The 13686-nt window shown below is 33.0% G+C and overlaps 2 protein-coding genes across 7 annotated transcripts in view; both read left to right on the top strand.

The window, feature by feature from the left end:
- SENP7 (SUMO specific peptidase 7) overlaps window positions 1–1962 on the top strand; it is a 194645-nt gene extending 192683 nt beyond the window's left edge. For all 6 annotated transcript variants that reach the window (XM_050778958.1, XM_050778957.1, XM_050778959.1 and 3 more), the window contains one exon: window positions 155–1962. In XM_050778958.1, the coding sequence (XP_050634915.1) occupies window positions 155–292 (138 nt within the window). In that variant the 3' untranslated portion in view covers window positions 293–1962. The remainder of the gene's footprint in view (window positions 1–154) is intronic.
- Window positions 1963–4341: 2379 nt separating this feature from the next.
- IMPG2 (interphotoreceptor matrix proteoglycan 2) overlaps window positions 4342–13686 on the top strand; it is a 99902-nt gene continuing 90557 nt past the window's right edge. Inside the window, exons 1-2 of the mRNA XM_050778965.1 lie at window positions 4342–6114; window positions 6571–6819. Coding sequence (XP_050634922.1) covers window positions 6033–6114; window positions 6571–6819 — 331 coding nt within the window. The 5' untranslated portion in view covers window positions 4342–6032. The remainder of the gene's footprint in view (window positions 6115–6570; window positions 6820–13686) is intronic.

The following is a 13686-nucleotide window of genomic DNA, read 5'->3' on the forward strand; positions in this document are numbered from 1 at the left end:
TATGCTATTGGTGAATTATATTATGTGAATTATATCTTAATATAATTGTTATTTTAAAAAAGTTAGCAATTTGTCATTTCTTATAAAAATGAAGTTAAAACAAATTTGAAATTATGCTGCTAAAGTGATTGCACTCTTTTTTTCCTCTCATTAGGATCCTATTGTTAATTTTGAACTTCCAATTCATTTGGAGAAATGGTTTCCTCGTCATGTAATAAAGACCAAACGGGAAGATATTCGAGAGCTCATCTTGAAACTTCATTTACAGCAACAGAAGGGCAGCAGTAGCTAGTTAATCTGTACAAACATGACACAGATGTTCTCTAAGATTACTGGAAAGCCTCTTACTAGCATTTGTGTTAGCCAGCTCACAGAGAAGAAAATAACTTGCAGTAGTTTTATAATAAGTCATTGGAACATTATTTAAAATACATAGGATATATTATTAGAATTGTTGGGATCTTATAAATGGAGTGGGAATGGTGATACAGATAAACTTATTAGATATAAATTAAAATTTTATAAATATTTCATATTTTTCTGAGTAAATATGCTTGGATTATGCAATAGCATATGTAATATGGAAATGTTTTGTAGATAATAAAACTTACATGATCTGTACTTCCACATGACTGGGTGTTGAGGGGAGTGAAAGCCTCCCTGGTGCCAGCCCCAGTGCTTGTCAAATTTGTTGGCAAGTCACATCATATTGTAATTCTATTCTTTGCAGCTCAAGCATGCAGTATGAATACTGTGTATTTTTTAAAAAAGAATTTAGTATCAAGGCTTCAGAAAATGCCATTTATGGCATCCCTTCTGTATGTAACAAAAAGACATTCTTAATGTTAGGAAGATTATAAAAATTCGCTCTTTTAAAGTGCAGCTTATTATTCTCAATTGCTAAATGCGATTACTCTGCTCCTTTTTTTTTTCATTTCTTTTGATGTCATATGTGAGCATCCTATAATTTAGTTCATTTGTTCAGGGTAAAATCTGAAACAAAAAATTTTACCTGTGCAAAATAGTTTTTTAAAAATTATCCATGTAGCTCAACTTGAGGTACTGCTATATAAATATTCACTCTTACATTATCACGGAATTTATGTATAGTTTCTGTAATATAGAAGATAAAATTGATGTCCTCATAACTTTAACAAAGAAAACCCTCAGTCCTATTTATTAATGGTTAGAATTAAATATATAATTTTATAGCTCAATTTACCCAGTATTCATTTGCAAAGCCAGATTGCTCTTACTGCTTTTATATTTTTAAATTGTAGCTTTTAGAGACCTATGATCCTCATGGAACTTAATTTTTTATTAAATATTCAGGTAACAGTTCTGAATTCATGTGATAATGGTGGCATTGTGTATGATTAAGCACTTCAGAACTTTCTAATGTTATCAGGAGTATTTTGAGGGAGATATGATTATATTGTATTTTCTCAGATAAGAAAAATGTTTTTTAACAATATTATTTTAATCTGTTTTAAGCATCTCTTAGATTTACATTATAACTATGTAAAGCAGTGAAGCAAAGGCAATTTAAGATAAAGCTAGAAAGTCTGAACATTTTATTTCAAAATCATATGAATTGAGGTTGTCACTTAAGCCTCAGTATTCTTAGCTTTTGATTTTGTCGCTATCTTTATATTATTAAAGATATTTGTCTTTTGGATATTTCATATAAAGATGGCTATAATTACATATTTCATTCCCAATTTGTGTGTGTTGGGGGGTACTTTTAAAGGTGACTATTGTTTTGTACATCTAATTTTGGGAAAGCAAGTCTATAAGTCATCTTGTGATTTCTTAATGTTTTTGTTTGTATGTTTTTCAAAGATACCACTGTCCTTTATCATGTTTTGAAGATTGTTTAAAATTCGTTTTCCTAAATTAATGTGCAAATAATGTTTTGAGGATATCAGTGTTTTATATTAAACATATTTCCAATTCATTAAATTGAGGTGTAATTTTTTTCCTTAAGAAACATGAGTTACTGTTAGAAATAAATTTCCAGTTGTATGCTGCTCTGTGTATATCGTGAAATTGATGCTTATATTAATTTTTCCTCATAGTTTAATAAGCATATAGTTTGAGTGTCATTTCAGTTCAGGGAAAGTATTTTAACATCTACTACTAGCAGGCATTTTGCTAGGCACAAAAAGTGAATGATAGCTTTTGTTCCTGAGTCATTTATGGACATGTGAACATTTTAAATATTTTCTGGTAAGAACAACCATAGAGTTGCTTTGGGAATGCAGGAGGGAGCTCAGCCTAGAGGGGTGTGTGTGTGTGTGTGTGTGTGTGTGTTAGTGAGGCGGTAGAGAGACAGAGGGCTGTTAGTGAACAAAGCAAGCCTTCCTCGATAAGATAGTATTATTTTAAATTCACAGCTCCTAGGATGTTACCAAAAAAAAAAAAAAAAAAATTAGCCAGGCGTGGTGGCGGGCGCCTGTAGTCTCAGCTACCAGAGAGGCTGAGGCAGGAGAATGGCGTGAACGCGGGAGGTGGAGCTTGCGGTAAGCCAATATCGTGCCACTGCACCCCAAAAGAATGAGGAGATCCCTGGGCGACAGAGCGAGACTCCGTCTCAAAAAAAAAAAAAAAAGTTATTTAAATCATATCCAATCACCTAATTAGGACTTTTAAAAAGTTTAATACCTTTTGAAATCAACTTATTTTATGCCAAGAGGAAAAATAGGTTTAGACTTGGCCTATAGAACCCATCCTTAATCTTGTTCCAGCCTATATCCTATTCTCATCTTTCCATTGTCCTCTACTTTTGCAGTTGTATAAAAGTATTCGTTCATGCATTTAGGGTACTTCCCTCTGCAGTCTCTTGTAACTAAGCTTGTCCCTGTGGAAATTTGGAAACTTAGCCCATGCGTTGTTAAGAGGCACAGTTCTGTGTGTATGAGGCTTCTGTCTGCTTCTGTGGCCTGCTCCCACCCAGATAGTCTCTTCTGTTACAGCTTCGTGCATCGTTCTTGGGGGCTGGAAAAATCAGAGTCAGGGCTTCTATAAAGACTCCAGATGAAGATGTACTTTACTTGAAATTGTTATTATAACACTGTTTCCTGTGCCGTGTTTCTCTACAAAGTAAGCCTGGAGCCACGTTTTGGACTGTTGTCCCATGAGTGTGAATGTCACTTTGAACCCAAGACTACAGATGCTTGTGTGAAGTGGGGGTTGTGACATTGTACCTCCATACCTTTTCACCACTTCTTGTGAACTTTATTTTTTCAAAATTGAACTTAAGCGTTACCACCCCTACACCTACTCAAACAATAATTCATTCCCCCTCCTGCTCCCCTGTAGCAATTCGTATATACTTCTCTAATTACTGTTTTATATTACTTGTATACACGTTTTTCTCCTTAGACTGTAAGCTCCTCAGAGACTGGAAGCATTTTTCCATTTCTGGCATTAAGTATCTTAGTAGCATATAGTAAACACTCAGAAAATTTTGTTGAGTCAATAATGACCCTTGACTGATTTGTAATTAAGTTTAGATGAAGGAATCTGTATTTGTTGTCTCTAAAGCACAGAGTTTTATGTTTAGTTTCTCATGCTTATGATTTCTTGAAGCATAAAAGGTTCAAGGACCATCCTATGAGATTTTGAAATATTTCCTAAAAAGAATGTCCTTAAATAAAAGCTCAACAAATATATTTTTTGAGTAAACATTAGAGAGACAATCTGTTTCATCTGTAGGAAAAAAATCCAAAATTCTTGCTAAAACTTTGAAGGTATTCCATAATCAATCTCAACTTTTCAGCCTTCATTCCCAATCTATTTGCTGTATGCTCTTATCCTGCTCTAGCAAATATCTTCCTATTTTCTTTATAAAACAGTATACTTTTCCACCTTATTGATCACTACCAGGGATTTCTTTCCTAACTCTTAGTTCTTCCCACTAACAATCCTTACTTTTGCCCACTGAAATACTGAAATGCCAAGTAGGCCATTCAAGGCGCAGCTGAAATACCCACCCCCTGCTTTGCCCCCACCCCCTTTCTTTTTCTAGTTGGAGTTACTCTTGCTTTCAGATTCCTATGACACAAACTTATAGCAGGCATCACCTGCTTTGTATCATAGATACAGTTATTCTAAGAATGATGCAGTTCAAAGTTACAAATAAATGTCAAGTTAAATTGAATTTGTAAAATGGTGATTATATTTCGAAACAAATGAACCCATCTAATTTCTTATACTTCTTTTTTTGAAGTACAATTATACCAACTATATTTTATAGGACATAATATAATACATGTTTTAGAAGTTTTTATGTAAATTATTTGAAATATAAGTTAATGGAAAATTTATTTTGGAGCTTGAATAAAATAGAATTTCAAAGCTTGAAACATCTTTGGACTTTGTGAACACTTGTAATACAAAACAATTACTGTTTACAAAGTTTACTAGTAATACAAATACAAAGTTTACAGAGAACTTTCATATCTCTTAATTCTTGACAATGACCCTGTGATACAGGTAGAGATTATCACATGTAATTTCTTTGGTGAGTAAACTGGCTCGAAGAGCTTAGGTTATTTACCAAAATCAAATAGTAAGTGATAAAACCAGGATTTGAGCCCAGGTTTTCTCAGTCTAAATACAGGAATCTTTCTAGATTACTATGATTCTCAGTTTTTTTTAACTTTTTGGTCAAGGCCATCAAAAAGAATAATTTCCAACTAATATTTGTTACCTAAGAGTTGTCCCTTGTTCTGAATTGTCCTTATGAAGCTTTTCTTAAGATTAAACTTTGACTTAGCTAATAAAATTTTTGGCTTTTTTTCTCCTACCATACAATAAATTTGGCAAATAAGTTTCTTATAAACTTACCAGTATTTTGCAAATGCAACTATGCACATGTATTTAATGGTCATTTAGGTTTGTTAGCTTTTATAAAGGCTGAAAATGTGGTTTATTTGAGGCTGTATTGAAAAAATATACTTGAGCTTTTCCTAAAGCATAAAATAACATTGAGGGTGATTTAGCTAACACAACTAGTCAAGGATTCTCAAGAGAAATGTGGTTTAGATCTTTACAATATGCTTTTTTTTTTTTAGAGGATTTTCCCAGAGATAACATGAAATAAAATATAATCTCATTGCTATTTGATAGTAAATCCTAGCTTCCACAGATATTCTGATGAATTGCTTTCTACTAGGTTTATTTGATTTAAAAAACTGTTATAGAGAATTTCATCTGCAGAGAAAATCTTTTCTTGGTTAAGAGTTCCTCATATAGATAAACATACTGGGTCTCACATTTAATGGCAAAGTAAACAACAAAGTTATCACACAGCTATCATTTATATTAAGTGCTTAGTATGTTCTGGGCACTATTCTAAGAAATGTGAAGATCAAATTAGTTAATTAGTTAGTTTAATCCTCACATTAGCTCTACCATGAGTTTACTATTTCTATTCCATTTTATAGGAAAGGAAGGAGACAAAGTAAGTGATTTTTCTATCAAGGAAGGAAATTTGCAAGAGAGTAGTTTCAATACAAAAACTAAATTTGTATGTAGCTCTGTATTGAAGTAGGTAGGTATAGTCAGTCTGGACATTTTATGCTTATACATGTTGTCCCTAGGAAAACCCAGAAAATGTGAATCTATCAGGTTCAACTGATAGATTCAGAAAAGGTGGAAAAATCAGTGAATTGTATGTGAAACACATTATTCTTAGTGGACTGCTTGTTAAAGGCAAGGAGAGTGTTAGTAAAGAGCTTAGCTAGATTAGAATAAAGAAATTGTCTCTCTCCATCTGTTCTAATTAGCTTATCTCACCAGCTTTTATAGCATGCTGGTTATTTCAGAAAAGAAGTGAGAGCTACTTTGAAAGGACAACCATTTTTCTTTACGCTAATTTATAATGGTTTTGAAGTGGTTGTTCATTCTCAAACATAGACTTTTAAATGTTAGGTCTTTCCTATAACTCGTTGTTATTGGAAGTTTCAAGGATTTGGATGCTCAGTTAAGGATTTTGTCCTCTCCTCATTCCTTTGGTTTTGGCCCAAATGATTATGTTTCCTCTTTTTGGGAAGATTTCTCTGGGTATTTTGATATTTGTCCTGATAGGAGACTTTCCATCGTTAACAGGTATTTAAAAATCTGCATTTGTTTTTATCTTTCCATGTCTGTAGTATATGCTCTTCAAAAATAACATTATTTGATGTGATTGCTGCAAGAAATTGAATCAAATACTACTTTATTAATCTTTGATATTGCTTCATTTAAGCCGTTTTTTAAAATATCTCCAATAATTTTGGTTTTCCCTCCTCATTAGTAATTTCCGGTTTAGACCTTTTTTTATTTTGTTGAAATTGGATGTGTATTTACTTGGTTTTGATAACAATCTTGAATGAAAGGAGTGGGAGTTAAATGGAAAAAGACTGAATGCTTCACTCCTCTTTTCCTTAGATATGCCTGCCTGCCTATGATTTGGGCATTGGCTTCTATATCTTAACGTAGCACAAGCGTCAGTTTTTCTTTAGTTGTTACCTTTTGTACTGTATCTTCATCATCAGAAGACTTGACTATACTTTCATTCTGTAGCACAAACCTACTTATCTTTAGAGGAGATCCAAGAACCCAAGAGTGCAGTTTCTTTTCTCCTGCCTGAAGAATCAACAGACCTTTCTCTAGCTACCAAAAAGAAACAGCCTCTGGACCTCAGAGAAACTGAAAGACAGTGGTTACTCAGAAGGCGGAGATCTATTCTGTTTCCTAATGGAGTAAAAATCTGCCCAGATGAAAGTGTTACAGAGGCTGTGGCAAATCATGTGAAGTATTTTAAAGTCCGAGGTAAGCAAACATCCAAATCCTTCAGCTCCATAATGAAATTCAAACATAGTTTAATCATTTATTAGGTAACATTGTAAATTAAAGTTTATGATAATTTAGACAAGACTGAGCCAAAACTACCTTTCTACGGCTAAGAATATAGTGCTAATGTAACTTCAGAGAACAGTTTACATTAAGAGAGGAGGTATGTTTTTTTCCAGTGCCCTCCAACTAAGGCAATAGTAACATTTAATAGTGACATGCACTTAACCAAAGGAAGAACGTTCATGATTTGAGTTTGTAGCTTTTGGTGCGTTATGTAAGAAACTTTTTTCACATGAGGGCAGTCACAATAAGATGTCTTTCATTAATTTCAATAACATACTCAGAAAGGAAATGTCTTAAATCTTTTTAAGCACTTCAGAAATACCAGTTTATGTTTTGGACTACATTAATTTTAGTTTTTACTTCTTCTTTACAGTAAATGCCTAAGTACACTCACAAAATAGCTCTACCAAAGTATACTCACACGCTTGCCTATTTATTGATAGTTATTATATATACAAATATAATCAGTTTCTATATTTTATAGTTTAGATATTCTACAGATTCACACAGGTTGCTCTCCAGTTGGTACACATACAACTTTTTACATCTAAAGTGATGGCATTTCTGAAACTCACATTTTATTTTGTCTTTAACTAAACAGTATTCTTGATCTCATACTTTTTATGTAAGTCAATTCTGTTTCTCATGTATTTACTAACATTGCTTAATTGACCTTAGTATGTTCCTTAGACATTTGAAGGATTCCCAAACTTTGCTTTTTACTGCTCAAGAACCAATAAAAAGCCATAATATGGATGTGATGTTAGTAAACAAGGTGGAGATAGATGATGAAGTGATTGTAAAATTAGGCTTTTAAATTCATGCATTTATTCATTAATTCATTCAACAAATGTTCATTGAACCCGAATTTTCCAGGCACTGGATTATATGAACCTTCTGTCTGAGCTGCTACTTTATCTTCTTTATTTTCCTCTTCCTGTCCTTCCCTTCTTCCCTTCTCATCAAAGTTTTAAAAACACAATAAAAATTTAATATAATACCAGCTATTACACATATTTATACATTTGATATTTTTGTTTGTTAAAGTAGTACAATGTATTATATTGGCAGCTCTTTTTTATGAGTGTATTTCTATTTCTTGATTGTATTTGGGAGCTATCAAACATTACTGTGCAATAAGCTTTCCTTTTGCTTTTTAAATGGAGATCCATAGACCTGGCATTTTGAATATAGGCCATATGCCAGAAATGGAAAATTCCAAAGACAGTGGGAAGAGAATAAAGGAACTGAAGGTGAATGAGAATGACAGTTAATTTATCAATATTTGATTTCTACCACCTGGATTTTTACTTTATATTATTATTATTTATTGTTACTATTTTTTGGAACAGACTCTCATTCTGTCGTCCAGGCTGGAGTGCAGTGGCATGATCTCAGCTCACTGCATCCTCCACTTCCTGGGTTCAAGTGATTCTCCTGCCTCAGCCTCCCGAGTAGCTGGGATTACAGGCACATGCCACCACGCCTAGGTTTTTTTTGTTTTGTTTTGTTTTGTATTTTTAGTAGACATGGTGTCTCACTGTACTTTATATTATTTTAAAATAAAAATATCTTGATATTTTGGGAACTGATTAAATAGTGAAGAGGAAATAACCAATCATGTAAGGGATTTGGTCATAACTTTTGATTGACTTGCTCTTGTTTTTATAAATTCAAGAGATACTGTTGAAAAAGGAGCTGACAAAAATGAAGATAAAGCATTCCTAGAATAATTGATTTTAAAATACAGATGCTATGAATAGGATCCTTGAAAAGGGATCTCATACAGCTAAGATGGTTGGCACACGACATCAAGATTATAGCTGAGAGAGCTGTTACTGGTCATGGTAAAGAGTAAATATTTCATTTGTTATGTTTTTAAAATTTGAGATAAATGAGTATTTCAACATAGGTCTCGCTTGATTTTGAAGAGATAATTGTATTATGCCCTTAACACCAAATGCTTGCAATTTAGAGGGAGGGAGTTATTCAACGTCCAACTAAGGATCTTAGCTCTTTCTACCAAGCCAATTCAGTCTAATGGTTTGCTCAATTTTTCCTTCATACAGAATTTGGTATTAATTGCTAGTTTTTGTAACAAATTTGAAAAGTGTTTCTAAGGAAGATACAACTGTATTTAACCTAATGTTTTGTAAAATTAAACAGCATACTAGGATGCCCCTCTCTTTTTTTAAAAAAAAATTCGTTGTTGGACTAAAATATAGCTTTATTGAGGTATGTTTTAATGGAATATAGCCTGTGTATATTTAAAGTATACTATTTCATTAGTTTTGACAAATTTACCGTTGAAACCATCTTATAGTTAAGATAATAAACCTATCAATAACTCTTAAATGTTTCTTTATGACCATTTATAATGCCCACCTCCCTCACTACCTCTCTTTACCCCAATACTGAGGCAACCATGAATTTGCTTTCTATCACTATGTATTAGTTTGCATTTTCTATACATATATATATATATATATATATATATATATTCTTTTTGGTATATACTCTTTTTTTGATCTGGTTTCTTTTACTCAGTGTAATTATTTTGAAATTTATGCATGTTTTTTGTGTATCAATAGTTTGTTAGCTTTTATTGTTGGGTAGCATTCTATATTACGGATATACCACAATATGGGATATTTGGGTTGTTTTTAGTTATTACTGATTACAAGGAAAGAAATTATGATCATTTGGGTACAAGTTTTTCTGTGAACATATTTTCATTTCTATTGAGTAATAATAGTGGAACGTCTGGGTCACATGATAGGTATATGTTTAACTTTCCAGTAAATTGCCACGTCATGATAGGTATATGTTTAACTTTCCAGTAAATTGGCACGTTTTCCAATATGACTGTGTCACCAACAGTGTAGCAGGATCCCATTTTCCTCACATCCTCACAACACTTGGTATAGTTGGTCTTTTTAACTTTAGCCATTGTAGTGGATGTATATCTTATTGTGGTTTTAATTTGCATTTTCTTAACCGCTTATGACTAACAGTTTTGAGCACATTTTTAACATAATTATTTGTCATTTATAGACTTTTTCTTTTTGTGAGGAGTCTATTTGAATATTTTGCCCATTAAAAAATGGGTTGCTTGTCTATTATTGAGTTGTAATAGTTCTTAATGTGTTCTAAATATAAGTTCTTTGTCAAACACATATTTTGCGTACATTTTTCTCGCCATCTGTAGCTTGCCTTTTCCATTTTCTTAATGATGTCTTTTAAGGAGCAGAAGTTTTAACACTTGATAAAGTCAAATTTATCAGGCTTTTTGGGGGAGCATCCTTTTAGTTTTTGATCTTAGTTTGCATAACCCAAGATCACAAAGTGTTTTCTTTCTCAGTCTTTTCCTGTAGAATTTTTACAGTTTTTAGGTTCTAGATGTAGATCTGTGATCTGCTTTTATTTTTGATTATGACATATGGATCAAAGTTAATATTTTGTATATGTAGAGCTAATTGTTCCAATACCATTTGTTAAAAAAGATTATCCTTTCCTGCCTTTGCACCTTCGTTGAAAATCATTGTTCATATACGGTGGATCCATTTCTGCGCTCTTCATTCTGTTTCACTTATTTGTCTATTTTTATGCCAATGCCATAGTGTCTTATTTACCGTAAGCTTTATTATAGGTCTTGAATCAGGTAGTGTAAGTCCTCCAACCTCTGTTCTTTTTTCAAATTTGTTTGGTTATGCAGTCTTTTGTATTCCATATAAATATTAGAATCAGCTTACCAATTTTTACAAAAGGGCTGCTGACTTTTTGATTGGGATTGTGTTTCATTCTATAGATCAATTTGGGGAGAATTGCCATCTTAACAATACAGATTGACTATTTCTCATCCAAAATGCTTGGGACCCGAAGTGTTGTGGGTTTCATATTTTCTTGGATTTGTGAATATTTGCATAGACATGAGATATCTTGAGAATGAGACTGAAATCTATACACAGAATTCATTTATGTTTCATATACACCTTATGCACTTATCTGAAGTAATTTTATACAATATTTTTGATAATTTTGTACACAAAATAAGTTTTTGTACATTTAACCATCAGAAAGCAAAGGTGGCACTATTTCAGGCACTCTTGTGGACAATCTGTAGCTGGTTGGCATCATCATCATTCCTGACTCTGAATTTACATGCTACGAACAAGCAATCATTTTCTTATACTTATTTACATATTAGCACTTCACAGTGAAAAGTATGCTATACTGTTAATACAGTGAAGAAGAATGTGTTCAGGGTAACTAAGCAGAACAGTGGCATCACCAGAATACCTGCCTCAGCTGTTAAACAACAGTAACAACAAACGATGGAAGGCTTCTAGTTTCTCTCTACAATTCTGTGTTTTGATTGAAGGTTCTTGTACAACATACTTTATTTGTTACTGTTGTTCATGTGTCTGGGCTGCATGGGTGCCATTTTATGACCCTTTGTGGGTGTACTTGGTGGAGTAACCTGGACATGGGCAGAAAAGATATCACACAGCTGAAGGGAACTGGGAGAGTCTTTTCTTTCCCTTGGGTACTCTGAATAAACTGTCTAGTGTACCTGCATTTTGACTATCACCCATCAAAAGAGGTCAGGTGTGGAATTCGCTACTTGTGCTATCATGCTGGCAGTCAAAAAATTTCATATTTTGGAGCATTTTGGATTTTTGGATTAGGGATGTTCAACCTATATTGAGTCTTCTGATCTATGAACATGATATATCCCTCCATTTATTTATGTCATCTTCAGTTTCTTTCAGGAATGTTTTGTGATTTTTATTCATTCATTTATTCATTTGTTAATTTACACATGAAACCTCATTTATACTGATTCTACCAGGTATAGTATTAACCACAATAATTAAAACACTGTAGAGTGTGCAATAGTAAAGGTATGTACAAAGTGTATATGTGGGAAGGACACAAGTGAGAATGGCCGTCCATGCCTGGAGTGAAAGAAGTTAGTTGACCTGGATTTTGAGGAATGAGTTGGCCTTTTCCAGTGAATCAGATTGGGAAACAGCCTATGGAAGGTCTCAGGACCCAAACGCTGGGCATAGTTTCATTTGTTTAAAACTTACTATGCAAGTTTAGAGTCCTAAGGAGTGAGGCCATCCACAGCCCATACTTGACTGATACATAGAGTTACCTGATTTAGCAAATAAAAATGCAGGGCACCCAGTTAAATTTCAATTTCAAATAGACAACAAATAATCTTTTTAGTGTACGTATGTCCCATGCAATATTTAAGCCACAGGGCTATGCAAATCTGAGTCTGAGATACAGGTTTATTGGCTCTTTGTTTTTAGGAATATTATTCAATTTGTTAAAATCTTAGTTTCTTCACCCTTGAAATGGGAATAATAATAATATAAAATATATTTAACGGTTTTGGTGACTTTGCCTAAGAGTTCTAGGGCCATTGTAGATCCCAAATAAATGACAATGTTATTGATTGAATGGAAGGAACATATAACCAATGTTTTGTTTAGTGTATGGATCTTGCATATCTTTTATCAGATTTGTTTATAAAGATTTCACATTTTTTCATGCTATTGTTAGTGATATTTTTAAAAGTATGATTTCTGATAATTCCTTGCTAGTTTATAGAAATACAACTGATTTTTGTATATTGGCCTTTTATCCTGCAGCTTTGCTGAACTCACTTACCAATTCTAGTAGCTTTTTTCAGTATATTCCATAGGGCTTTCTACATAGATAATTATTTCATCTGCAAATATAGTTATACTACTTAACAATTTCTATGCCTTACATTTCTTTTTCTTGCCTTGTTGCACCAAAATGGACTATTCCATGTGCTTTGGGCTCCACAATTCTGAAAGGAAAATACATTACACTAAAAAAAGATAATTCCATACTGGATTTCTGGATTCCTATGTTTTAGATAAGGCACAGCTGGAGATCTAGTAGAAGGATTAAAGACAGGTTAAATGCTGGCATTTTCTTCTTCAGAATATTATAACATTTTCCCTTCTACTACTAGTTTCCAGGGCAGGTTATTTCTGCCAGAAGAGAGGCCATTTGTACATTAGTTATCTTATCAAAATAGAAAGCTCTCTTCAGAAGTTACTAAAGGCTATAATATCCTTATTTGACAAGGATGGGAATTCTGAACTGTTTAGTTATAGGCCAAGTAGTGAAGTATGCAGTATTTGTCAGTGATGGAATTTTACCTTCCTTAGTACCTCTTTACCTGGAGGTCATGTTGATTTTGCTCTTCTCTTTTCTGCCTACATGTCCTATCTAGGTTTCTCCTTTCTGAGCTGTGCAAATGCTTCAGAAAATGTAACCATTCTGAATCCTGTTATTCCAAGTTAATTAGTTGAACCTTCTTGTCAGATAGCTCCCAATTGAAAAGCCATTGGATTAATTAAGGATGCATTCCCTTTCCAGAGGGAATTGCAATTTTACAGCTTTCATTAGGATGTAATTCATATATTATACAATTTACCTATTCACACTACAAAATTAAGTGGCTTTTTAGTATATTCACAGATACACCAAATCACCACAGTCAGTTTAAGAACATTTTTATCACCTCAAAAAGAAACATGTAACCCTTTAGCTATCATCCTTTTATCCTTTTATGTCCCTTCCCCCTCTTCCCAGACCTAATCTACTTTCTGTCTTTACAGAATTGTGTATTCTGGATATATTATAAAATAAGATCATATAATATATGGTCTTTTGTGACTGGCTTCTTTCACTTTGCATATTATTTTCAAAGTTCATCCATGTTGTACATGT

Source organism: Macaca thibetana, chromosome 2 (assembly GCF_024542745.1).
Source record: "Macaca thibetana thibetana isolate TM-01 chromosome 2, ASM2454274v1, whole genome shotgun sequence".
In the NCBI taxonomy this organism is placed as follows: domain Eukaryota; kingdom Metazoa; phylum Chordata; class Mammalia; order Primates; family Cercopithecidae; genus Macaca; species Macaca thibetana.